Below are 24,276 nucleotides of genomic sequence, written 5' to 3'. Positions count from 1 at the left end.
CCCTATTTCTCTCTCTTTCAGAAGAACAGACTTGCATTTAAACAAACAGTCCACATAAAACAATTGGCAAACCAACACCCTCCCTTCCAATTTTTTTTTACTCCTTAAAACACTTTAACATCCACCTTCACTACCCCGCTCAAACAACAATAAACCTACATTACTCATGAAGACTTGGCAAAATGCCTGTTATCTCTCCCCCCAGATGACAAAATCACTTTTCAACCCCAGTCTTTATAAACACTTTAGCCATCCAACACCTCCTTCCCACCTATTTTTTTACTTAAACACTTTAACATCCACCTTCACTTTCCCGCTCAACAAAAATAAACCTCCATAACTCATGGAAGACTTGGGAAAATGCCTGTTATCTCTCCCCCCAGATGACAAAATCACTTTTCAACCACACTCTCATATACCACTTTTCCCATCCAACACCTCCTTCCCACCTATTTTTTTACTTAAACACTTTTACATAGCCGTGGGTCTGCTCAAGCAAAGTTGTCAAAGACATCTTTGAGGGTGTCATCAAGCTATGAGTTCCTACCACTTTGTGCAAGTCTCACATCTTTCAGTACAGAGGGTTGCTCCTTGCAGGTATGACCTTTCAGATAGGGGATTGAATATGCTATCCAATTACATCCAAGTGGAAATCCATTGGTTCTTAATGTACCATAGTGGTGCCTTAATGTTTGTCAAGCTGGGATCTGACCAGCTCTTAACATCAGCACAACCATCTTAAGGGAAGGTTGAAGAACCAAAACATATGTAGATGGGAAACTTGGGCGCTCACAGCGTGGCACAGTTACAGGTATCTCGTATGCCAGACACTGACTGTGTCTGGTATATGTGTGTGTAAGACCCCATATCAATGTAGTTGATGCATCCATTGCAATTAAGACTTATGGGACATTTGACGTCTTTCACAACAACCTCGAAATTTTTATGTAACAGTTTCTTTCAGAGTGCCATCAAGAAGTCCTACATTGTTTCTATCATATGTTCCACCTAATATCAAGTAATCATCAAGTAATCCGTATCTCCTCATCCAAATGTTCCTCATCGTCAATTAGGAACAGGTTATCTCGCATATCCTCTTCAAGAAGGTCGATGTTGTTCCGCATGATCTCCTCTTCATGGAACAACAGATCTTGTTCCATCAGTTCGAATTCGTCCAGCTGCTGGGCTTCGACGGATGGCCCATTCAAAATTCTCTCCCAAAGGCCACTACACCGCATGATCAAAGCTTTCCAAGCAGCACCCAGGATGTTGATAGCCTGAGGAGACTCATTCGAATAATGTGAGGTCAATTGCATTAGATTTGGAAGGTGGGTGTGCCACACCATCCAAGTGCGGCAATTATCCTTTTGCAGGCAAGTGTGCAGGGCCTGCAAGGTTAATTGGCATGCATCCCAATTAACCCTTGAAACCACTGCGTTTCGCAAAACCAACTGTAAAGGTTGTTGTTCTTCAGGTCCGCCATTGACCCATGCTACAGGCAGACCGGTGCCAGTGTGAGAGGGCATTATTACATTGAGAGAATTCGATCTAATACGATGATATACGCACAAATTTGACTTAATGTGTAAAGGTTCGCCAGCTTTTCCTCCGTTTGTAATGCAGCCCGCATCATGTGTTGAACCTCACATGCGATCCTCTCCAGTTCTTCAGCACAGCTTCGTGCTGTTCGAAAAGCCTGAATTCCCACTTGAATAGATGCATTGACCGCCCAGGGCTCGTCAGGATGGGTGAGATGTCCAATGTTCCAAAACGCGTTGGCGATGTCCATGGACTTCACCTCGTCGAATGTTGGTAGTGCTAATTGTGGGGAATCTGGGTAATCTAGATGATAAGTTTCTACTTGAGACTCGTAAGTAGAATACTTCTGCGCCAATGCCTTGTTTCGCTTTTCCATGACACTTTTGTATCTGCCTTGTTCGGCAGTGCCTAATGCATACTTGGTCAATTACAATCATACCAAGATGGTAAGCGACTTCAGCCATATCACTCTCACCTAGTCCAGGTTGACTCCACTTCTTTTGCCACTCGATCTTCCCGACATAAGCTTCATATAGATTTTCTTTTGATATTCGAATGCGCATTATGAGGCGTGCATGGGGATCTGATAAGTCAACATCAGCATGTGGTAAGTGGGAACAGCAATGCAAGTATGTACTTACCTGAAACCTCAGGCATATCACGAAAAGCGTCGCCACCTAGGTCTTCAGCCACGTCTAAAATGGCCTTTTCCAGTTCGACCAGTGTGGATGGAAGACGTCGCAGAGAATCGTGCTCTTCTTGTGACAGATCACGTCGTCTTTTCCGACGCAGCTTCCTAAGGTTTTTGCTAATAATGGTGACAACAAGATATGAGGACAGGCCCTTTAATTGCTTGTGCGGGGGTCAAATGAGAAAATAAGTATGAACACTTACTGCGCTTCTTGGAAGTCTTCTTCAAGCTCGATGAGACGGCAGAGTTGAAGGGATACTTCTTGAGCCCGATGGTCTCCCATGATGTCGGCTTGGCATTGTCGCTGTCGTTCCCATTGCGCACCCAGATATTCGGCTGTGAGTCCTAGGGTTCTTTCCAAATCAAAAAGAACCATCCGAGCCTCATTGGCCTTCTTCTCGGCCACCTTAAGCTTATGAAAGGCCGACTTAGCTATTGCAAAAGGGAAATGTAACGGAACAGGGAAAGGAACATCAATGAAAAAACACATTCGACCTGATTGATCAATCAAATTGTTCTAATACCTGCTTGCACGCGAGATAGAGCGTTGTTGTGCTGTAATTTCAGATGCAACGCATCTATTCGAAACTGAGAGCCAGCTCCCCGAAGAGGAAAAATCAGCGGGGATATCTTGAACCATGCGCGTTCCAAGCCCTCTCCGTCTGATAGGCCAAAACGAGCATTGAGACGTGGGTTGTATTGGAGTTGACAGCTCCACCGATGTACGTAGGCATGGAAAGCACTGGTTCCAAAGGTCAAACAATCTGTGTCTCGTTCTTCAGCAAAGAGGTTGTTCTTATCGAACAAACATAAGAGCAAACATGTGAAGAGTCGAAATCAGGGCGATATCGTGAAAGAGGCAACCAACTGACCTTGATGACCCCTTTTTCCATGGTACAACCAATGTCATACAACAAAGCAACACCCGCCTTTACCGCTTCCGTATATCCTTCGAGTATGCATGTGAATAGCTCCCCAAGCAAGGCATGGACGAAATGTGCCCTATATGTGCACAGTTAGATATAAACCGATCAGCCTGGGTTTGTAATCTGCACAGAGACAGTTGTGCTAACTTTTCACCACTTCGTACCACATTTACTAACTTCAGCATGTGATCATGCCGACATGCCATGCCTATAAGGCCTGTCTCTTCGCATCCTCGCCAGCTGGACGCGCTACGCTTGTCTGCTGCAGCCGTGTGTTGTTGTGAACACGGGTCCTGTGAAAAGTGATTGTGGTAAGTGTATATGCGGATGGGAAATGAGTAATGTTTATATAATCACGTACCAGATCCACCTCAATCCTAGCCTTTCTTCCAGTCGGCTTAGGCTCCCATTCTGCAACTGCCTGTGGGTTCATGAACAAAGACGGCATTGAAATCGGAATTTCGGCAAATTGTTGACTAGCCGTCTCATGACGGCGCTGTTGGAAGTTACCGTCAACACAGACCACATATTGTGGTCCACTTTGGATTCCGGTCGCAGTAGCCGGACCGAAACACCGGGGACAGTTAGCTGCGAGCTTCTTTAAAGGTGTCAGCTTGAGACTACGAGTCTCAAGCTCTTCTAATGCCTTCATGATTTGTCGATAGCAAGTCACCGCGCCAGTGAGAGGTTGACGCCAGAGTCGAGGCTACAAGTCACGATTAAATGAAGGACGTAATGAGTCCTCAGCAATTTTTTCATTTCATCGTTCTGAATTATCGCACCTCGTGAGTTCCAGAAACCAGTATAGGAGGGTTATATGCATCCAGGTATGCGTCGATCATCAAAGAAAACGGTTGTATATTGGAATGGCAATACTGCCATGCCAAGTGATACATTCAAAGTAGACGTAATGAGAACGCGGTTTCGGGCCTTGTTGGTGTACCTCCCAAATATCCTAGGTTGATTAACCGAACTTGATCGGGGGTGCAGGAGCAGAATTGAACCTTCTGCTTGCGACGATCTGAAAACGAAAATATATAAGGCTTATTTACTGCATCGAAATCCAGTAAAAAACTTACACAGTATATCCAAAGTATCAACTGCTCGAGTATGTTTCTGTCCTTCAGCGCATGAGCACAACCTCGGGTCATTAAAGTCGAAATTCCAATTGTCTGTGTTTCCCCACTGGGAAGTGCGCTGTGTTCCATGCATGAAAGCTACGAAAACACTTTGCATGATCATCTTCCACTGCGCATCCTCTCGCAGCCGCTGGTGCTTGTATGTATCCGCTGTGATCAATTGTGTTAAATTAATAGGGCGAGCATCTAGACCAACGGGGTCTTCGATTGCTTCGGCAATTGGGTCTGGGTCAAATATTGCCTGATTATCGGGTTCGGGTGGTTGCACGTCCGAGGGATCAGGATTGGTAGGAGGGGTATTGTTGAGCGCATCACTAATTTCGTCAAGCCTTTTCTTGCTATAAGCGATCTTAGCCTCGTCAAGTTCTGCTTTCAGGCGAGTGGCTTCGGTGTTTGGAGGCACCTTGCGTTTGGAACGTGTGGAGGATCCAGGAATTGGTATTATACGACCTGATTTTCCCATAATAAAAAAAATGGTAAATGTAATAAACGTAATAAATGAAATTTATTAAATGATCAGAAAAGGGAAGGTATGATTATGGCACGAAATGAATGATTTGGTGATGATTGAAGATATGCGAAAAAATCATAAACTTAACAGGTGATGATAGAAAAATTTTCAATGGCTGACAATATGATGCGCAGGAGCCTCTGGTGTCCAATCCTTGGGGGTTGGGACCCTGCGCTGGTTTGTTGCAAAAGAGATGTAGGTACCCCATTTTCTTGGGATACCATGGCATAATTGACTTTAGTTTATAAGTCGAAATATCATGGTAAATCACATAAAGAATTAATTTGTTAGTTCAATACTAAACAAATCGACTTTTGTCGGTTCAGAAATTATGTAATCCAGCCTAGAATGCATAACCTCGTACCTGTGTGTCCTGAAGGGTGATTCACAGGAAGAAGACACTAACGCTGTAGTGTCTGGTACAGTTGATTGATAACTTACCAAGATGTCGGGATGAATTAGGTATGTGACGTGCATGACTCCACATTTCAAATACAATATGATGGATTATGTAACAATTTTGTACGTACAGTATAGTTTTGTTACTGTAAGGTAACATGTGACTGTAAAGCAGCCACGTGACTAAGTCATGTTTTATTCCTGTAGCACATGTGACAGCTTAGTAGTGTTTTGGAAACACTGTTCAAGGGGGAGCGGATTTTGTCTCACCTCTGTGCTCATAAACCAACAAATTACTTTTGATCAAACATCTAGCGTTTTTCCATTTCATACCAATGCTTTCACCAAACCGAAGGGTAACACGTTCGACTCGAACGAATAGGAAACACCGGACTTCATTGACCATAGCTCGGTCTGGTAAACGACCTCGCCAGGTGGTGGATCCAGTCACTGTTGTTACTCAGGGTCCTGACGCCCCTCAACCTGGCACGAATCACTTTCAAACCCCTTCTGCTACCCATGCCACCGAAGAAGTCAACTTATCGGAGATCACATTGCAAAACTATCATCATTACAAGAAATTTTGGCCTCTTGCTTGTATTGAAGCTCAATTAGCTCGGCAACGCTCGTCTAATCATCAAATAAGTGCCGCGGTCATCGCAGAGGGACAGGCGGTTCTGGAAAGCCTGAATCACACTCTACATATGATTGCAATGGTCTCAGGCGTTGGCATCACCAAATTGAAAAGATCACTGTATGTTTATTCAGACCTTATAGATGTTGTTGAATGACCTACGCTAACCTCAGTTGGTTATTTTAGAGGTTTGTTGGGTGGAACACACGGAGAGAACCCTTGGCATCGCTGGTTAAGCTTTGCGATTGATGCAAATAAACATCCTAGTGCGTCAAGTCGGTTGAAGTGATATACAATGTCATAAGCTAACCAGAATGCCTTTTTTTGTGATTCTAGTGCCTCAACGAGGGGACCCATTTGCTGCCAAGATCCTATCCCGACGCAACACCGCCAATTCAGACGCTTATCAAGCCCTGGACGATGACAAGTATGCTGTGTTCACTTCGAATGTGTTCTACGCTCTAGGAGGTTACCCCGATTACTCGGCCGTCACCATCACGGAAGACTCTAACGTATTTGGCGACAGCACCATTCTGGTCCCCGAGGTACCTAAACTCAGCTGAGAGGAAGAGCTTCGATATTGGCCGATATATGAAGACCTGGTTGACTTGAAGAAAGTGGCCCGGGATCGGGAGCTGAATACACCAGCCGCATCTGCTCATAAGGAGGAGAAGCGGTCACTTCAGTGTATGAAGAAGATAGCGCAACAAGTAAGTTGCTCTGGTTTTGTTATCTCGGGCCAGAAACATCTGATGTTGAAGTGGTTTTCTTGCAGCTTGCACGCGACCACCAACTTTTTGGACTCGACTATTATATCATTGCTTGTAGCAATAGTTCGTCAGGTGGTGGTTGGTGTCAAGAGTACACCTCTAGGGATGAGATGTCCCAGTGGGTTTCCACAAAGGCTGACCTACAACATGTGTTTCCGCTTTATTGTCAAAACGGAAACACATTCAAAGAAATTCAATCAGTTGTGACTTCGAACAATCCACCGGCAACAACTCACAAGGTCTCAAATAATCAATCCGACATTGATAAGAAAACTCTCGGTGTGAAGTTAAATGGCTTGTTGGGTATGTGTCTGCTTCCTGTTCGTGTCTCTTGAAAAATAAGCTGACTTTGATGTGCATTTTCAGATAAACTCCTTGTTGATGTTCCTAGTACAAGTAAGAGTAAGATATTCCCACGTGTTCCCGACCCAACTGCTGTCTTGAAGGCCCGCAACGTGGAAGTGGAACGTGCAGCGGATTCTTTGATGACAAAGGTGGAGTTTCAGAAGGGCTTTAATGGGATGGATGCGAAGGGCCGACGTAACTGGATAAGCGACATTGATAGTGGTAAGTTCAGGGTTAGGTTGACTGGGGCAAGTGCTATTCAGGACATTGCAACTGGGGCTAGTGTGACTCAAGTGATTGTCTCGACTCAAGAGATTGTTGCTGGGGCTAGTGGTACTCAAGGCGTTGGGGAAGGAGTGATGGCAGTTGGTTTGGACACTGGGGTTGCTCAGGATAGTCAGGATAGACTTTCAAATGCGGAAGTTACTTTGTTTTAGGTCCGATTGTTGTAATACTTTTTCTAAACAATGAAAAAAATCGATTGGTGTTATTTGTCACTTGATGAGATTTTTAGTACCATGAGGATGTGGTATTTTGTGGTGCTTGCCCGGAGTCATTGAGTGAACGATTGTGTGACATGTTTTCCCACAGGTGGGAATCTGTGCGTTCACCCATTTGTGAATGTGTGAAACTGTCCTTTGATTAAGAACGTTTCACGCGAGTATCTCATGTATTTGTGCTCATGCTATTGGTATGTGGGGGCGAGGCATAGGTTGGTGCTTATCTCGAGGTCCAAATGACCAAAAGTTCATATTCATTGTCTATGTATGGATATAGTGTTGCTTTGCGCGAGATCGACCAGAGCGAAAGCCTCAAGGTTTGTACACCTTTTATCATTGATGGATGTTGGATATTTGTTTGTTCAAAACATATCATTTTTGGTCATTATCGGTTCGATCTTTGTTTTTATGGGTTGTGAGTCATAGACAATGGGTAGTGGGTTCTGACTGTGAGAATTTTGACTTGTCTGAAAGTCAGATTTTGGACGGGTGTGGTGTGTCCCACATGTGGGAATCTGGAGTGTGTAGTGGGCTTGTGTGTGTGAAAGTGTGACTTATCGGATATTGAGATTTTGCCAGAGAGTGGGAATTTGGTATGTAGCTGCTGTGTAGTTGGTGGGTGGGGATGGGTGAATGGGTGAAACTGTGACTTGTCTAATCTGCAGGTGGGAATTGGTATGTAGTGCGTGTGTACTGGGTGGGTGAGGATGGGTGAAAGGGTGACTTGTCTGAATTCAGATGACAAGTCAGCTATTCCAGAGTGCTGGCAGGTCTGTGCAGCAGACTACGGTACGACACCGTAGCATTTCACACAGATGTCACGATGTTTCATCGTGGGATCTGTAACACACAGGTGAGCTATATCCATGAAAAAGTTTTCGCCACAGCGATATATCATTATTAGAGGGAGCCATAAGACAAAGCAGAATGTCAGAATGCATCTTACACCCAGGGGAAGACAAAGAGTCCTGTTAGGACAGTCCTCACCACCAGATCCCCGCATCTCACACCACATCCCCGCACCTCACGACAATGAACACCACCGCAAAGCGTAAATCCAAAGACAGGCGGAGAAAGAGCCGTGGTGTATTGGACGCTGATCGTAACCCGTTTCCTTTGTCATTACACGTCACCTAGACTCACACATAGAGAGCCGAGACCAATGGTGGACCACGATAGTAGACGCATTCGATAGAAACGACGTCCTGCTAGGCCGTACAATGCTGAACGCGTTCCGAGCGACATACGGATACGTACCGTACGAGCCGGAGGCAGAAGTACCCAGAGGGAGGACAATCATACGAGAAGCCCCTCGGGTCACTTTACGATGGCCAAGAACGGCTTCTCTAATTGCAGACGGAGAATCGGTCAGAGACGAACCGGCCAAATCTCTAACGTCAAAGAAGACTCATACCGAGTTGAGCGACCCTGCAACAAGGCGAACGCCAATGGCGGAACAGGTGACTAGACCTACACCGGAGCCCCAGCAAACCCAAAAGAAAGCCGAGAAGGCGACGGCCAAAGAAAGCGACGACTTAGCAAACCCCGAAGACAAAATCACCTTTGTAGACGACCAGCAACTGCCAAACAACAGTTTACTAAAGTTGTCGCACTGTTTTCACACAAAGATGACCAAACTGAAAGCGTTCGTGCCTCTGACCGTATTCAACATCGACTGGATAGATAAAGATGCAGAGAAAGCGAGTCAGAGGAAGGTGAAAACAGTCAAAGAGCTACAAGAGGGAGATGATTCAATGCAATACTCCGGTCTGACCCCTAAGGACGAACTTCTTTTGACGTACGGCGATTGGCTAGACAATATGGACCTATTCATTAGATATGTTGACGAGTACTACAACATGAAGACCTGCGCAGAAAATTTCAAAAAGCACAGGCAGAACGTGATAGACATTCGCAGATCGACGTCGTGCTGGACGATAGCACTAAGATACTGCATCAGAGTCAGGAAGTTAGTCATGCAATTCCGGTTTAAAGATGGGAAACGTGTGATGGCGAACGCTGGTTTAATACACGAAGACATCCTATGTGCAGCAAAAGACAAGGCCGACGCGTTAGGCAAGAGAAGTTACCTGGACAATCCTTACGTCGGGGTGAATGAAGCACACGAGCAGGCATTGACCAAAGAAAAGAGCCTGATCAAACGCGAATTCGCAGCCGCCAACCAGAGCCAAAGTCAGTCTCAGAATGGTTGGAAGAACAACGGCGAGAGCCCTCACCTAGGTGGCGGAAAGAAAAGGTACCCCAAGAACAACAACAAGGGTTTTAAGCGGAACGGGAACAATCACCACGCCAACCACGGGAACTCCTTCGGTAGAGACCACAGAACCTTCCCCCAGTACCCTAGCCAACAGCACAGTGTACCTTATAATCCGTATCACGCCTATCAACCGTACCCGTACACGCATGGCACGAACCAAAACTTCATTCAAGGTGGCGCGGGGGCAGGTCCCAGCGAGCCGAGCAATCAATTGGCAATCATAGCTAAACCAGCAGTGAACGGAAGCGGAAACCAGAGCGGCGCATTAGCAATAGTGCACAGAAACAACGGAAACAAATGGTAAGCCAATAGTTTCAATGAACATTTCCGAATCATCCTATCTTCACCTTTTTCGTTATCACAATTCTATCTTCACCTCCCTGTTATTACAACCCATGAGTCCCAAAGCCCTTCCTTTGTCCCACCCTGACTCCATCCACATTCTCTGTTTGTGAATGCACCCCAGATCCCCGAGCACCTGTGAACGGGCAGGAAGAGTGAATACGGGACTCCGACAGAGGAATAAGGAGGAGAAGGGGGAATTGGGTAAAAAGGACAAACTCGTGCAGCATGTATACGCCGTAGTTTCTCCCGTCAGATGAAACATTTCATAGCTCCCTTTGAAATTGAATAGCGGTTTAGCGTGAAATGAAGTGACAAGTCTAATGAACCCGTACCCCTCGCATTTAAATTTTAAATGACTCGAGTTCTTGGTGCCCCCCCCCAATTTCTCCCGTTGCCTTCTTACAGAAGCCACTTGCTATCCGTGAAACCCTGGTTCCGTTAAATCGAACCAAGTATGAAATGAGAATGCAGAAAAGGTTACCCATGTTGACAAAAACCCATACCACATTTCCCTTTTGAAAACTCGCAAACCTTTGCGGGAAATAGCAGGCAGCAGAGTCCGCTGGCCTGCGACGAAGAAAGACAATTCGGAAAGGAAAAAAGCCCGAAAGGAGCGAAGCGAGATCTGCCGAAAGCGAGGGACTACGCTCGTGCCGAAAGCACGGATCGCGAAACGTTAGGTCCGGGAAGCAACCAGACACAAAGTAAGCTGATGTTGGACGGTCCATATCCACGCGGTCGGAATAGAAACTGACCAAGAGGGGAACACCCCTTTCCCTCCTTTAGCGGCACACCCAGCGGGAAGCCCAGTAGAGAGGGAGAACCCAGGAGCAAAGCCGAAGAACCACAGGTACAGACCAAATAAAACGTGGCCGGTAAAGGTGACATGCGAGATGGATTTAGAGGCCTGGGAGAAGATGCTACGAAAACACAACCTCCTAGAGAAGCACCAGAAAATACTGATTGGTTTCCAGGAAGGTTTCCACCAGGGAATACCAGAACACTCCTCGGGAGAACTAGAATACCACTCACCGCCAAACCACGAAAGGACAATCGCCGGAAATAGTATCATAGCGGAGAAACTGCAGAAGGAACTGGACTCCGGTAGAATGCGCGGACCTTTCACGATAGAAGAAGCAAAAGAATATCTGGGGTTTTTTCGGACGAGCCCAATGGGGGTTGTCACGAACGGTGACGGATCAAAGAGAGTAATAAACGATTTGTCGTTTCCAAAGTACGACGGCAGCATACCATCCGTAAACTCTTTCGTCGATAAAAACAAATTCAAAACGTCATGGGATGATTTTGCACGAGTGGCGACGTTCTTCGTAGAAACGGAAGGAGAATCGGATTTAGGGATCTTTGATTGGGAAAAGGCTTATCGCCAAATCCCAACTCACCCAAGCCAATGGAGGTTTCTTGCGATTCGGACAGAGGACGGAATGATAATACTGGACACCAGGGTATCCTTCGGCGGTGTCGCAGGTTGTGGAAGTTTCGGCGGTCCGGCGGACGCCTGGAAAGAGATGATGAAGGCAGAGTTTGGTTTCAGCGCGGTTTTTTGTTGGGTAGACGACAACCGATTCATTAAACGAAAAGAAGAGATGAATAACACTTCCATGGAAGACGTAGTCGAAAGAAGCGCATCTTTGGGCGTGAAGACGAACAAGGGGAAATACTCCGAATTCGCCACTGAACAAAAATATATTGGTTTCATTTGGAACGGTAGAGAAAAATCAGTACGGCTACCAGAGGAGAAATTGCAGATGAGGAAAATCCAGGTGGATGAAGCGTTAAACCAAACCAGACCTTTCACTTACCAAGAAGTGGAAAAATTGTCCGGCAGACTGCATCACCTTACGAATATGCTCCCCCAAATGAAGTGCTTCACACCTAACATCCACAACTGGATGGCGAAGTGGGTGAACCAGAAGGCACCGAGAGCAATGCCGGACAACGTAAAGGAGGACTTGTGGGACTGGAAACGGGTCCTAAAAGATTTTAAAAACCACAAGTTACTACCCAAGAAGGAAATTCTGGACGTAAAATGGGTAGGCGACGCGGCAGTCTCACACGGGATTGGCGTCCTGGTGGGCGAGAGCTGGGCTCAGTGGAAGTTAAAACCAAACTGGGACATACCAGATGCTTTAGGCATTAAGCGGGACATCGCTTGGGCCGAGACAGTCGCGGTACGACTAGGTCTCGAAATGGTCGCAAAGAAACACGACGTAAAAGGAAGGCGACTGAGGTTCCTGACGGACAACACGACCACGGAGGGAGTAGTCCGAAACCTGAAATCGAAACACGTAGCAGTGAATCTGGAGTGGAGAAAAATACAACGGAGACTAGTGGAGTTGGACTGCGACTTAGCAGAAGAATGGGTAGACTCACGGGGGAACAAAGCAGACGCATTGTCCAGGGGAATAAGAACCGACAGAGAAGACATCGATCGTTTACAAGTCAAGTTACCTACAGACATCCAAGAATTTTTAGAACCTTCTAGTATACCGAAATGCCGAGTAACAAACGCACCAGCACCAGAAGGCCAAACTTCGAGCAAGCCGTGAACGAGATCGAAGACGCTGAGACTAGGCGGGTGGCAAACCACATGGTAGGCGGAGCGTGGGTGAAGTCTACTCTAAACGGCTACAGTAGCGCGGTTGCGAAGTTTAAGGAGTACATTGAGGATGCGGGAAAAGACTGGGACAACGCAATCCCAGTAAAGTTGATCGATGTATACGGTTTCATTGTGTGGGCAGGTAGATCGGAAGTAGAGAAAGAGTCATCAGCACGGAAAATTCTAAAATCAAAAACTATTGTGAAATACCTGGCCGGCCTAAGGGCGTGGCAAATGGCGACGAATTTGACACCTCCAGATCTCGACCAGCGTGTAGTCGATGCCTTGATACGAGCCACCGAGCAAGCCGAAGAGCAAGAAACGCTAGCTAAAAAGGAGGAACCCGGCATTCGCGCAGGGGAGAAGACCCCGATAATGATACACGAACTCACCGGTCTGGTATGCGATCTGGCAGGGGGGTCAGACGTAGAAGAAGTGATCGTAACGGCTGCCCTAGTAGCATTCTGGGGTATGATGAGACTAGGGGAAATCACCAGACAAACTAGAGGGGAAGGAATGTTAACCTTTGAGGACTTACACTTTGAAGGCACCGGGGAGAAGAAGAATGCAGTGCTGACGCTGTGGCGGGCAAAAACGGCTAACCCAGGTGACGTACAGATAATCAGACTAGCAGCACAACCGTCAATCCTGGACCCGGTAGCAGCTCTCGAGAGACTGGTCGAAAGGAACCCTTCCCACAGGCCAACTGATTCCCTGTTCGGTTTCGGTACGGGAAAGTCGAGGGTACCCCTATCCCGTAGACTTTTCGTCGACAGCCTGGAGCAACGTTGGAAAGAAAGGGATGAGAGAGTGGGGGGGTGGTCCGGCCACTCGTTCAGAGTAGGCGGTGCTTCATTGCGGTGGAACTTGGGCTGGGAAGTCGAGAAGATCATGAAGCTTGGTCGATGGAAGTCAAAAGCCGTAGAAGTGTACCTAAAGAGATACACGGCGAAGGAACTGAGGGAAACAAAAGACATACTGTGGTTGATAGACAAGCGGAACAAGTAGTTACCCAGGTATGTATTACGCTGTGCACCCACCAAGCGTCGAGACGGGAAGAATGGCATGAACTGACTTAAGGTTTTCATCACGCTGAGCGAAGTTAAAAGCCGATACATCCGATACAGCAGATCTGCAAGCCTCCTGGAAACTTAGATGATGGATAGGCGACCTGACCCGCAGAAGACGTACAGGTGGCTACGGAACATGTGAAGAAGTGTAGGGATTCACGGTTTAAACAATTCATTGCATACGGTTTATTCAATTTATCTAGTTCTGATGAAAACACTCCATGAAGTTCTTCTCGTCCTAGAGAGAAATGAGCAAGAGTTTGGGGTACCGTAGCTCCCAACGAGTTAGGGGCAACTCGCCATGCCGAGTCTCGCTGGAAGCGACGGCAGATGGGAGTTTGGGGAGTAACCCCAACGAGCCCGTAGCTCACACAGTACCCAAAACAAACGGCATCCGGGTTTGCGTTGGGAGGAAAGTTTTCCAACCCACGCAAATCTGGCCGGCCGGCGGCCCGCCATCCCGAACAAGCTCAACCAAAGCGTATGTGAATACGCCGAGGTAGAGCGAGGGTGGTATATGTGGATTAGTCACATATAACAACCATCTTAAATATGCGCAAGTCTAAGTAAACTTGCCCGAACGGAATGGACGAGTCTTGGGTGGACTTTTAGGTGGTCCTGTCTTCGCTTCAGATCATGAAAACAGTTGAGGATATTGTTTATTGGTATAATGATGATTTGTTACATTTGGCAAAAGATCTTGCTGTTCCAATGATGGTGATTGATAATCTGATGATTTATGATTGACTTGATTTGATCTCAATGAACATGACTGATGTTTCACTTCTACTCGCGCAGGTCTTTCTTATGCATGAGTTTAGCCATTTCATTCTTAGTGGTCACATGAAATCAATCACCAAATCGATCACCAAATCGATCACCAACTCCCTGAATGGTCATCTCACCTATTACAGGTCAACTTGACATTCGGAATTGCAAAATGAGAAAGAAGAGGAATGTGTCCAGCCGGAGCAGGGTCATTGTTTGATAGATGCAACTGATTTACCTAAAAACCAACAATCTCAAATCAAAATTTCATGTCAACAAATACAAATTCAAATCAAAAGATAAGTTTGGTATTTGAAACATTGGTTCAAAATTCAAAATACTCAAGTGAATTGAAATTGAAAATCAGAGGTTGAACTGATTTTTGATTGGCTAAAATGATAACAGGTAGAAATGAAGTGGATTCTGATAGTTTGATTAGTTGGTTTGGATATGGAATTAGTCAAGCACTGTTTTAGATGTAAGAAAGACTTTACAATTTTTGGAATATATTTTGAGATTGTTTCATTACAACAAAGACTTTAGAGATTTTTGATTTATCATCTATATCTGTTCTAGATGAGATCCAATATAAATTTATGATGATGGTTTTTTTGAAGTATAGAAATTGATATTTTTGTTATGTGTTTATTGTTTTTTATTTTATTTTCAATTGTGGGGTTCTTCAATCAAATTGGTATTTGCAAGAGTGAATGAAAAAGCCAAATTTGATTTAAATTCAAATCAAGCAATTATGAAAAATATTTCAGGATTAAGTCTTTTGATTCGAAAACTCTCAGTTGATGTTACAATATGAAGTTGTAGGTTGTACAAGGTTATGAGGAAGAAATCTAAGTTAGATTTTATCAAGTATGATGTTTTGATTGATTGTTTTCTTCTGGTGAAATTCAATATGCTAAACTGGTCATTGAGGGATGAGATATGTGATGTTTGATGATCAATTTGGAAGATGATTGATTGTTAGAAGTTGAACATTTGATAACTTGGTATTGACATACCTTTTGTGCTTTGAGCCTTGCCGCGCTGATTTGATAGTATCCTATATTGTCTCAAGAGTGTTGTAGGTAGAGTTGAAGACAAATTTATCTATCTGACACCTCAAGCAGTCACTTGTACGGCAGCATATTGTCTGCTACCTGCTCATACTTTTGGAATTGAAGAGGGAGGCATCATTCTACGACCATGTGATTTCAATTCCCAGTTGTCCATTTACCAGATGTGACTCATTTTGCAAATTGTTTGTTTTTACTTATGAGTGAATTCTTAGGTTCGAAGCAAGCTGGAACAGCAAGAGAAGAAGCAAGGAAAGGTGAAGAGAGAGCACCTTTCCTGCGCTGTTCCAGTTGGCTTATATAGTAAGTATTACACTGCTAGATGTCACATGACGCATAAGTTGCTAAGCAGACAGTTATGAAATGAAATATGAATGAAATGAAATAAGAAAATAGGAGATAGTCACACAGGACTTGACAGGACATTGGAAAAGTCACGCAGGACTGTAATCTTAGACAGGACTTCGTATGACACTTGACTATCCCAACACCCCCCCTTGCGTGCAACACATCTCAGAGAGAAGAAAAAAAATTGTAGAAGAAAAAAGGAAAAATAAAAACACTACGCCAAATTGCAAATTTACCGTGGAATTTAGAAAATTGAGTAGACATAGAAAATTATAGAGAAGCTGGCAAGGGTCAGAAAAATATGAAAAAACAATGGGAGGGCCCTTTGACGCATTCCAATTGTCTGGCATATTTTTTCATATTTTTAAAACCACAATGCATATAACACTACACAAAATATAATATTTTCTGGGCAGAAAATATAAAAACCAACAAACAGAGATATTGAGAAGTCTTGAAGAGGGACAAAAATACACAAAAATATGCATATTATTCCTATGGCTGAGACCTTTGATTTGAGTATTTTTTTGTATTTCTAGTGTGAAAATTGTTGATTGTACTAACAAAAAACCTCCAGGATTGTCAGATTACAACCTGTAACAGAGATTGGAGGGCATAATTTGAGTTCAACAATCCCTTATATCTTTGTCAATTCTTGATCAAACCACTTCATTTTTTGTTCATTGGAAAGCCAAAGTCTGTGACTATATCTTTCATCAAGACAGAAAACTTGCATCTAACTCCAAAGAATATTTATGTGGATATATAGGAAATTGTTTCAAAGACAAATACCTTTTTTTGTAGCAGAGCTACAGATTTGACGCGTTAACATAACATTCAAATGCATTTCATGGCTTCCTGATGAACTAATTATCAAGTGTTTTGGACCAGAATTGCAAAAGATATGAGGGATATAGAATTCCAGATTTCCCCTTGTCACCCCTTAGCCAAATTCCAATCTCTGTTACAGGTTGTAATCTGAGAATTTTGGAGGTTTTTTGTTAGTACAATCAACAATTTTCACACTAAAAATACAAAAAAATACTCAAATCAAAGCTCTCAATCATAGGAACAATATGCAAATTTTTGTATATTTTTTTCTCCTCCAGACTACTCAATATCTTTGTGTGTTGGTTTTTATATTTTCTGCCCAGGAAATATTATATTTTGTGTAATGTTATATGCATTGTGGTTTTAAAAATATGGAAAAATATGCCAGACAATCGGAATGCGTCAAAGGGTCCTCCCATTATTTTTTCATATTTTTCTGACCCTTGCCAGCTTCTCTATAATTTTCTATGTCTACTCAATTTTCTGAACTCCACAGTAAATTTGCAATTTGGCGTAGTGAAAATTACACTATGCCAAAACGCTCTCTATGAGATTGTAGAAGAACACGGCCTAGTGGTTTGGTGAGCATATCCGCTAGCATGTCTTTGGTGGAAACATGTCAAATAGAGATTGAGTTGTTGGCCACACATTCTCTCACAAAGTGATAACGTGTGTGAATGTGCTTTGTGCAAGAGTGATGTTGGGGATTCTTGGCTAGTGCCTCGGCTCCTTCATTGTTGACTTGCAGTGGTATTGTGTTAGGTGGTCGGAGATGAAGTTCGGAAAGGAGGTTACGAAGCCAAAGTTCTTCACGGCACGAGTTGGAGAGAGCTTTGTACTCTGCCTCTGTACTAGACAGCGAGACTGTTGCTTGCTTTCAAGATCTCCACGAGATAGGACCGCTTCCCCATCGGTAGGAATATCCAGTGGTTGATTTTTGGTCATGACAATCTTCAGCCCAGTCTGAGTCGGAATATCCTGAGATCAACGGGTCTCCTCCGAGTGTTAGAAAAAGATGAGAAGTTGATACGAGGTATTTGAGGACACGTAAACCAGCGAGCCAGTGTGCTTGTGAGGGGTCTCGAAGAAATTGTGACAAGCGGCTAACTGCAAATGATATGTCAGCACGAGTGCATTGTGCAACCCATAACAGAGCGCCGATGAGACTTTGGTAGTGTCCAGAGGAAGGTTGCTCATCTGTTTGACGAGGGAGGAAATCTTTGAAGAACGCATCGGTAGGAGTGACAACAGAGGAATGAATAGAAGAAGAAGAAAGAAATTTATCACCAAGCTCTTTGATATAATGAGCTTGATTGATGTACACTAGATTTTCAGTAAGATCACGACAAATATTAAGAGAGAAAATGATGAAGTTCAGTATTGGATGAAATTTGGAAATGAGAAGAGAGATTAGAAATAAAAGAAGAAACAAAAGAGTCAGGACCAATTACAGAGAGATCATCTACATGAACTGTTATGAGACCAGCAAGTTTGCCTTTCTCAAGTCGAAAATATAGAGTCGGGTCATGTTTAGATTGAGTGAGACCAAGAGCAATGAGGACTCCATGAAGTTCTCGGTTCCATTGACGCGGTGATTGTTTGAGACCGTAGATGGATTGTGTTACTTCACACACCCAGTCAGGGTGGAGAGGGTCTTCATAACCTGGAGGCTGGCTCATGTAGACAGGTTCGTCCAGGTGGCCGTTGAGAAATGCTGTCTTGATATCCACCTGACGGCCTTTCCATTTCTTGGAAGCCATCAGCGAGAGAACCAAACGAAGAGTTTCGAGTCTGGTGGTTGGTGCAAAGACTTCATCATAGTCGATACCCTCGATTTGAGAATAGCCCATCGCGACGAGACGGGCCTTGAGCTTCAGCACAGTATTTTCAACACGTCTTTTGATCTTAAACACCCATTTCAAACGGATGATTTTTTGTTTTTGTGGTCTGGGAACTAACTTCCAGGTACCCATCCCTATGAGCGAAGAGAACTCATCGTCGGCAGCTTTTAGCCATTGATCCTTATTAGGTGAGCGTAGGAGTTGTTTCCACGTTTTCGGCGTGTCATCCACCTGTTGGTCGGAAGATGATGCCGATTTAACCAAGTTCCCAAGTCGATCTGGTTGAGTTCGGTTCCTCGCAGAGCGTCGAGGAGGCAGGACTGGAGAAGATTGAGGTGCAGGTGGCTGAGCAGGAGGCGATAGAGAAGCTTCAGGAATGATCGGCTGCAAGTTTGTGTCAGACACTGGAGAGTTGACAACACAAGGTACTTTCGTTTTCGGAGGATTTCTTCGAGGTTGAGTTGATTGTCTTCTGCTTGGTACAACGCTGACAGTAGGTGACGGGCGAGAAGGTGGAGGAGTGACTGCCGGTGGAGAAGTAGATGGGTTTGATGGTAGCGGTGGAAATTCAGACGTAGATAAATCAGAAAGAGGTGAGAGAAAAGGCAATGGTTTGGTAACAGGAAAAAGAGAAACTGGGGTAGAGGGTGCATTATCAAACATAGAGGGGGTGATAGGTCTCCTGGCAGGGTTGTGAATAGAAACAGATAGACGTCGGTGTTTAAGAGAGGGGAGCGGTTTTTCACAAACAGGCCATGGTATCTCTGCCGGAGCAGACTGAGGAGAGGGAGTTGACGATTTAGAGAGAGAAGGAAAAATTGTGTCATTAAAAATGACATCACATGTTTTAACTAGCTTTGATTTAGTAGCATCCCACACATTATATCCATTTCCGTCTGATAAGTAGGAAAGAAACGTGGCTCTACTTCCTTTAGGATCTAACTTCCTACGGTTAGCCTCAGGGATTTTGTAGTAGACCTCGCAGCCAAAGGGATGAGACTTGGATAAGCTGACATGGGGAATAGATACTAAAGAGCATGGCGAGAGAAAACACGCAGGGGTATAACAAGGGATTGAATTGAGAGAATGAGCGAGGTATCTAAGGGCATCTACCCAGAAAGATTTAGGAAGTCCTGAGCTGGATAATGAGCACCTTATGTGATTGCAGATGGTTCTGTTCATACGTTCAGATACACCGTTGAGTTCAGGGGAGTGTGGAGGTCCTGGATTGTGTTCTATACCAGCTTTGGATAGGAAAGACGCAAACTCTTTTGAGACATACTCTCCTCCGTTATCTGATCTGAGTTTCTTGATTGGAGACAACAGGCGAAGTTCAAACTTGAAACGAAAAGATTTAAAACAAGAAAATGTATCTCTCTTTGATTTCATAGGATAGATAATAGTGAATTTAGAGTAATCATCCATAAAGGTTACAAAATATTTAAACCCTTCTCGAGAAGGAACTTCAAAACTACAAACGTCTGAGTGAATCAGTTCCCCAACTGTAGACGCTCAATAACCAGCTCTTGACTTAAAAGAACGCCTAGCCATCTTTGACTCAACACATACTCTACATTGCTGGACATCAATTTGATTCATAACTCGTGGAGCGACGTTGTGAGCTTTGAGGAGTGTCTTTAAGGGCTTCAGACCTATATGACCAAGTTTGTTGTGCCAATCGAGAAGAGATAAATTAGTTTCTTTGAGTGAAGTCGAGTTTGAGTTAGAAGAAGCTACCTTGGAAGGAAGGTAGTAAAGGTTTCCTTTTCTGTAGCCATTTCCGATAGGAGCTTCAGTGAAATTGACTTGATCCAAGTGATAGAACTTGCATGATTCTTTCTTGAAGATGACAACAAATCCATCGTCACATAAAGATGAAACTGATAATAAAGGTTCTTGAAGATCAGGCACTAATAGAGCTTGATGTTGATGATTTCCATCATTGAGAGATAAAACAGTCAAGCCCGAGTGAGTGGCTGGGATTGATGATGAATCCGCAAGTTGAACAGATTTGTTGGTCTTTTCAAAACTGAACAAGTCGTCTTTGTGTGGAGTCATCGTAAGAGAACAACCCGAGTTGATGTTGCAGTCAGTCGGAGATGCCGAGTTCACATTGATGACTTTAGCAGAATGAGAGTGAATGATCTCATCATCGACTACATAAGACTCATCGTCACTGAAGTCTAGAGTTACTACAGAGGTTCTTCCGGCTTTGGTAGGAGGACGAGATGATCGATTCGATGAAGAGTGGCGTCCTCCTCGGTTTGAGCTGGATCCACCTCGTGAGGAAGAAGAGGATCGATTTTCTCGTTCCGCTTGACGGATCCAGCAGGTTTGTACCTCATGATTTGATCTTTCACAGTGGGTACAAAATTTGGTGTTACGAGGCTTCGATGAAGATGGAGGAGCTGTAGAAGATGAACGTGGAGTCGCATTTGCTCGATCAGCGACAACATCAGAAGGTGACAGGAGATTGGACGAAGTCTTTCTTCGTGTCGCTCCATTTCAAATAGCGCGAATAACAGTGGCCGAATTAACCACTGTAGTTTGTTGCATTAAAGGTGTGATAACAGGAAGCCAGTCGGATGGAAGAGAGGTCATGATAGAAGTCGAGAAGATTTCATCGACGGTAAGGGGAGCAGCATCGGTAATGAGAGAATCAAGTTTCTCAAAAGTGCGGTGGAGAGCATTGATGTGAGTTTCCACATCATCACCTTCCATACAAGTGGTGATTAGTCTATGCAAGAGATGCATTTGACCTCCCAAGGTTGAATCTTCGTGAGCCAGTCGCAGGGCGGACCACATACCGGCAGTGTCACGTCGATGAGGTTTGATGAATTTCAGATTTCCATCCTCGACAGCTCTAGAAATGAGAGCACAGGCTTTCGTATTGTCATCACTCCAGTTGTTGGAGTGATCTTTGACAGCAATCGGTGATAAAACATAGGAGAGTTTAACTGCCTCAAGGGCCAGTTCAACCTTGAATTCCCAGTCGAGGTAGTTGGATTTGTCGCCTGGTGGCTTGAGGAAGGTTATACCGGTGACTCGGATTTCTTTTGAGTCATCCGTGGAGACAGACATGATATAAAAAAAATTCTTCGGACCTTTCCAAATCGAAGAATAGAGAATAATAGAGAGAAGAGGAGTATGACTGAAGATTAAAGTTACTATGTAGTTGATTATAGATTTAGAATGTATTCGCAGAGTTTCAGATCTGTACTGCAGGAGGTAACGACGGGCTCATAACCTCTTAGGTTTGAAGCAAGCTGGAACAGCAAGAGAAGAAGCAAGGAAAGGTTTAGATCTTTGTTATTGCAAATAATGAAGATAACGAGTGAAAGATGAAACTATTGCCTACCTGGAACAGCAAGAGAAGAAGCAAGGAAAGGTGAAGAGAGAGCACCTTTCCTGCGCTGTTCCAGCTGGCTTATATAGTAAGTATTACACTGCTAGATGTCACATGACGCATAAGTTGCTAAGCAGACAGTTATGAAATGAAATATGAAATATTATGTAAGTATGAAATGAAATAAGAACATAGGAGATAGTCACACAGGACTTGACAGGACATTGGAAAAGTCACGCAGGACTGTAATCTTAGACAGGACTTCGTATGACACTTGACTATCCCAACATGAATTGCTGTGTAACATCTATGTTTTTGTGCTACTTACCCTATGTAAGTGTGAAACGGTCACACTTGAAAAGCATTTATACAACACCACTTCCATAAGTGTGAACTGGTCACACTTGAAAAGCATTTATACAACACCACTTATGTAAGTGTGAACTGGTCACACTTGAAATGCTTTGTTGTATAGGTTTGCTCATCCTTCAGACTTTCAAAATCATTACTCAACTCCACGTAATTGAATAGGGGGGTGGGCATTTTGGAGTAAAGTATGTCTATGAGTTGTTCTGTCCAAGGTTTGGCCCTAAGCTCATCACCCAATGAAACATCTTAAAAAAATCCACAATCCGGTCAAAAAATCATAGATGATGAAAACCGAGTGAAAAAAAAAAAAAGAAACTAACGGGAATATTTTTGTCAAGGGGGATCTCAAAAGCGGTTGGTTCCATCATCTAAAAATTTGAACATGTTGATGTCAATCATCAAAGTTTCAAAATGAGTTGAAAACGACAAAAACCCTTACCTGAATACTTGTCACCAAAAACAATGACAGCTGAATAGGTATTTGCTGTGCCTATACTGGTGAACAAAACCAAAGCAGCCATTCCCCAAAGGTAGCATTTGCTTCAGCAATCAAAAAACTTATCATCTCATTCAATCTAACCACCTAATCTTTAAAAAAACAAATTGATAATCATGATTCTGATTATATCCTGTCTAGAAAAGGGTTTTCAATAAGACATCAATCATCAATCTGCTCATTTTGATTCACATCAATTTGTTACTCAATTACAAAAAGATGGACTTTCAAGAAATCAAGCAGAAGGGATGATTTTAGCTATCGAACAAGTTATTGATCAATCTATTAAAGGTTTAATCACTGGTTTAGTTACTAGAAATCAAATCAAAAAAGTAAATCAAAAAATCACTTCTCTTTAAACCAAATTTTGATGAAAACCGTTTTATTGATGTTTTTGTTCTTTTTAGCAACAATATACTCACATAGTTGGTTTGCAAAACTTAAATCTAAAATTCAATTAGTAGAACAATCAGATTTCACATTACTTAAATCAGAAAATGAAAGACTATTAAGTGAATTAGAAAAATTAAAAAAAAAGATGAAGAGAAGAAATCGTAAACATGAATTCAATCTTCATAAAAAAATGATCCTTTTAAATCTTTCAAATTTGTTAACCTTTTTTTCGTTTTTGGTTCTTAAGACTTGTACTCAAGCTTGGGTTAGATCAGATACAAAGTTAGAAAATGGTAGAATACATGATGGATTAGGTTTACGTGAATTAAAGATCAAAGAAGTAGATACAAGAATCAAAGGTGGAATCGGTAATTCACGTACAACCTTGGCAAGTGTCAAATACAATATGTATGTAAAACTTATTGAGAAATCCTTCACTACAAGATTGATTCTTATTTGTTCTTTTTTACGGTTGAAGTCTACAACATGTTGTTGGTACAGTGGCTTCTGGCGGTGCTTTGTTATTAGCTTACATTCAAATGTAAGTATTTCCAATCTCTTCAAACTATTCGTCCCATTTACTAAAACTGTTTGTCATTCTTTCCCCTTAGGTTCCGATAATAGATTCATCCTCTGAACCTTTTTACTTCCTCAATATGTTCTTTTTCATCTTGTTCAAGAAAGTTTTCTTTTCTGTTATCAAACTAGACTCAATCATGAATGCAAATGATTTCTTGCATGTAAATATAAACGTTGCCAGTGCCACACATGTATAATTGCTGCTACATATGTACATATGTCATCACATATGTAGTCACACATATATATATGTTGTCACATGTATATATATGTCGTCACACACATATATATGTCGTCACACATGATTGTAAATGTTGCCCCACAGGCATATATGTCGCGCCCCAAGGTTCATGGTTGCTTTGCAAGACTTGATGTCGCTGCCCAAAGGCTTACGTCGCCACCAAAGAGTTGATGACGCACGCCACCCTCTAGCATGTCGCTTCACACCAAGTAGTGTGCCGCGTGATGTGA

The 24,276-nt window shown here is 43.4% G+C and overlaps 3 protein-coding genes across 3 annotated transcripts; 2 read left to right on the top strand and 1 right to left on the bottom strand.

Annotated features, from left to right (window-relative positions):
* Positions 1–1,025: 1,025 nt before the first annotated feature.
* Positions 1,026–1,526, bottom strand: MELLADRAFT_110999 (uncharacterized protein; the record flags this gene model as incomplete). Its single annotated transcript, XM_007415203.1, has 1 exon — positions 1,026–1,526. The coding sequence occupies one exon, from the start codon at positions 1,524–1,526 to the stop codon at positions 1,026–1,028; it is 501 nt and encodes a 166-aa protein (XP_007415265.1).
* A 4,014-nt stretch (positions 1,527–5,540) lies between these two features.
* On the top strand, positions 5,541–7,391 carry MELLADRAFT_92157 (uncharacterized protein; the record flags this gene model as incomplete). The annotated part of the gene is made up of 6 exons (XM_007415254.1): positions 5,541–5,959; positions 6,026–6,105; positions 6,176–6,384; positions 6,454–6,549; positions 6,615–6,912; positions 6,976–7,391. 6 exons carry the CDS (start codon positions 5,541–5,543, stop codon positions 7,389–7,391), a joined length of 1,518 nt encoding a protein of 505 aa, XP_007415316.1.
* A 1,283-nt stretch (positions 7,392–8,674) lies between these two features.
* Positions 8,675–10,334, top strand: MELLADRAFT_92156 (uncharacterized protein; the record flags this gene model as incomplete). The annotated part of the gene is made up of 2 exons (XM_007415255.1): positions 8,675–10,032; positions 10,208–10,334. The coding sequence occupies 2 exons, from the start codon at positions 8,675–8,677 to the stop codon at positions 10,332–10,334; spliced, it is 1,485 nt and encodes a 494-aa protein (XP_007415317.1).
* Positions 10,335–24,276: the final 13,942 nt, after the last annotated feature.

This window comes from Melampsora larici-populina (assembly GCF_000204055.1).
Source record: "Melampsora larici-populina 98AG31 unplaced genomic scaffold MELLAscaffold_49, whole genome shotgun sequence".
NCBI lineage: Eukaryota > Fungi > Basidiomycota > Pucciniomycetes > Pucciniales > Melampsoraceae > Melampsora > Melampsora laricis-populina.
The sequence above is the reverse complement of the archived record's forward strand: the minus strand, read 5'-3'. Positions and strand labels throughout refer to the sequence as shown.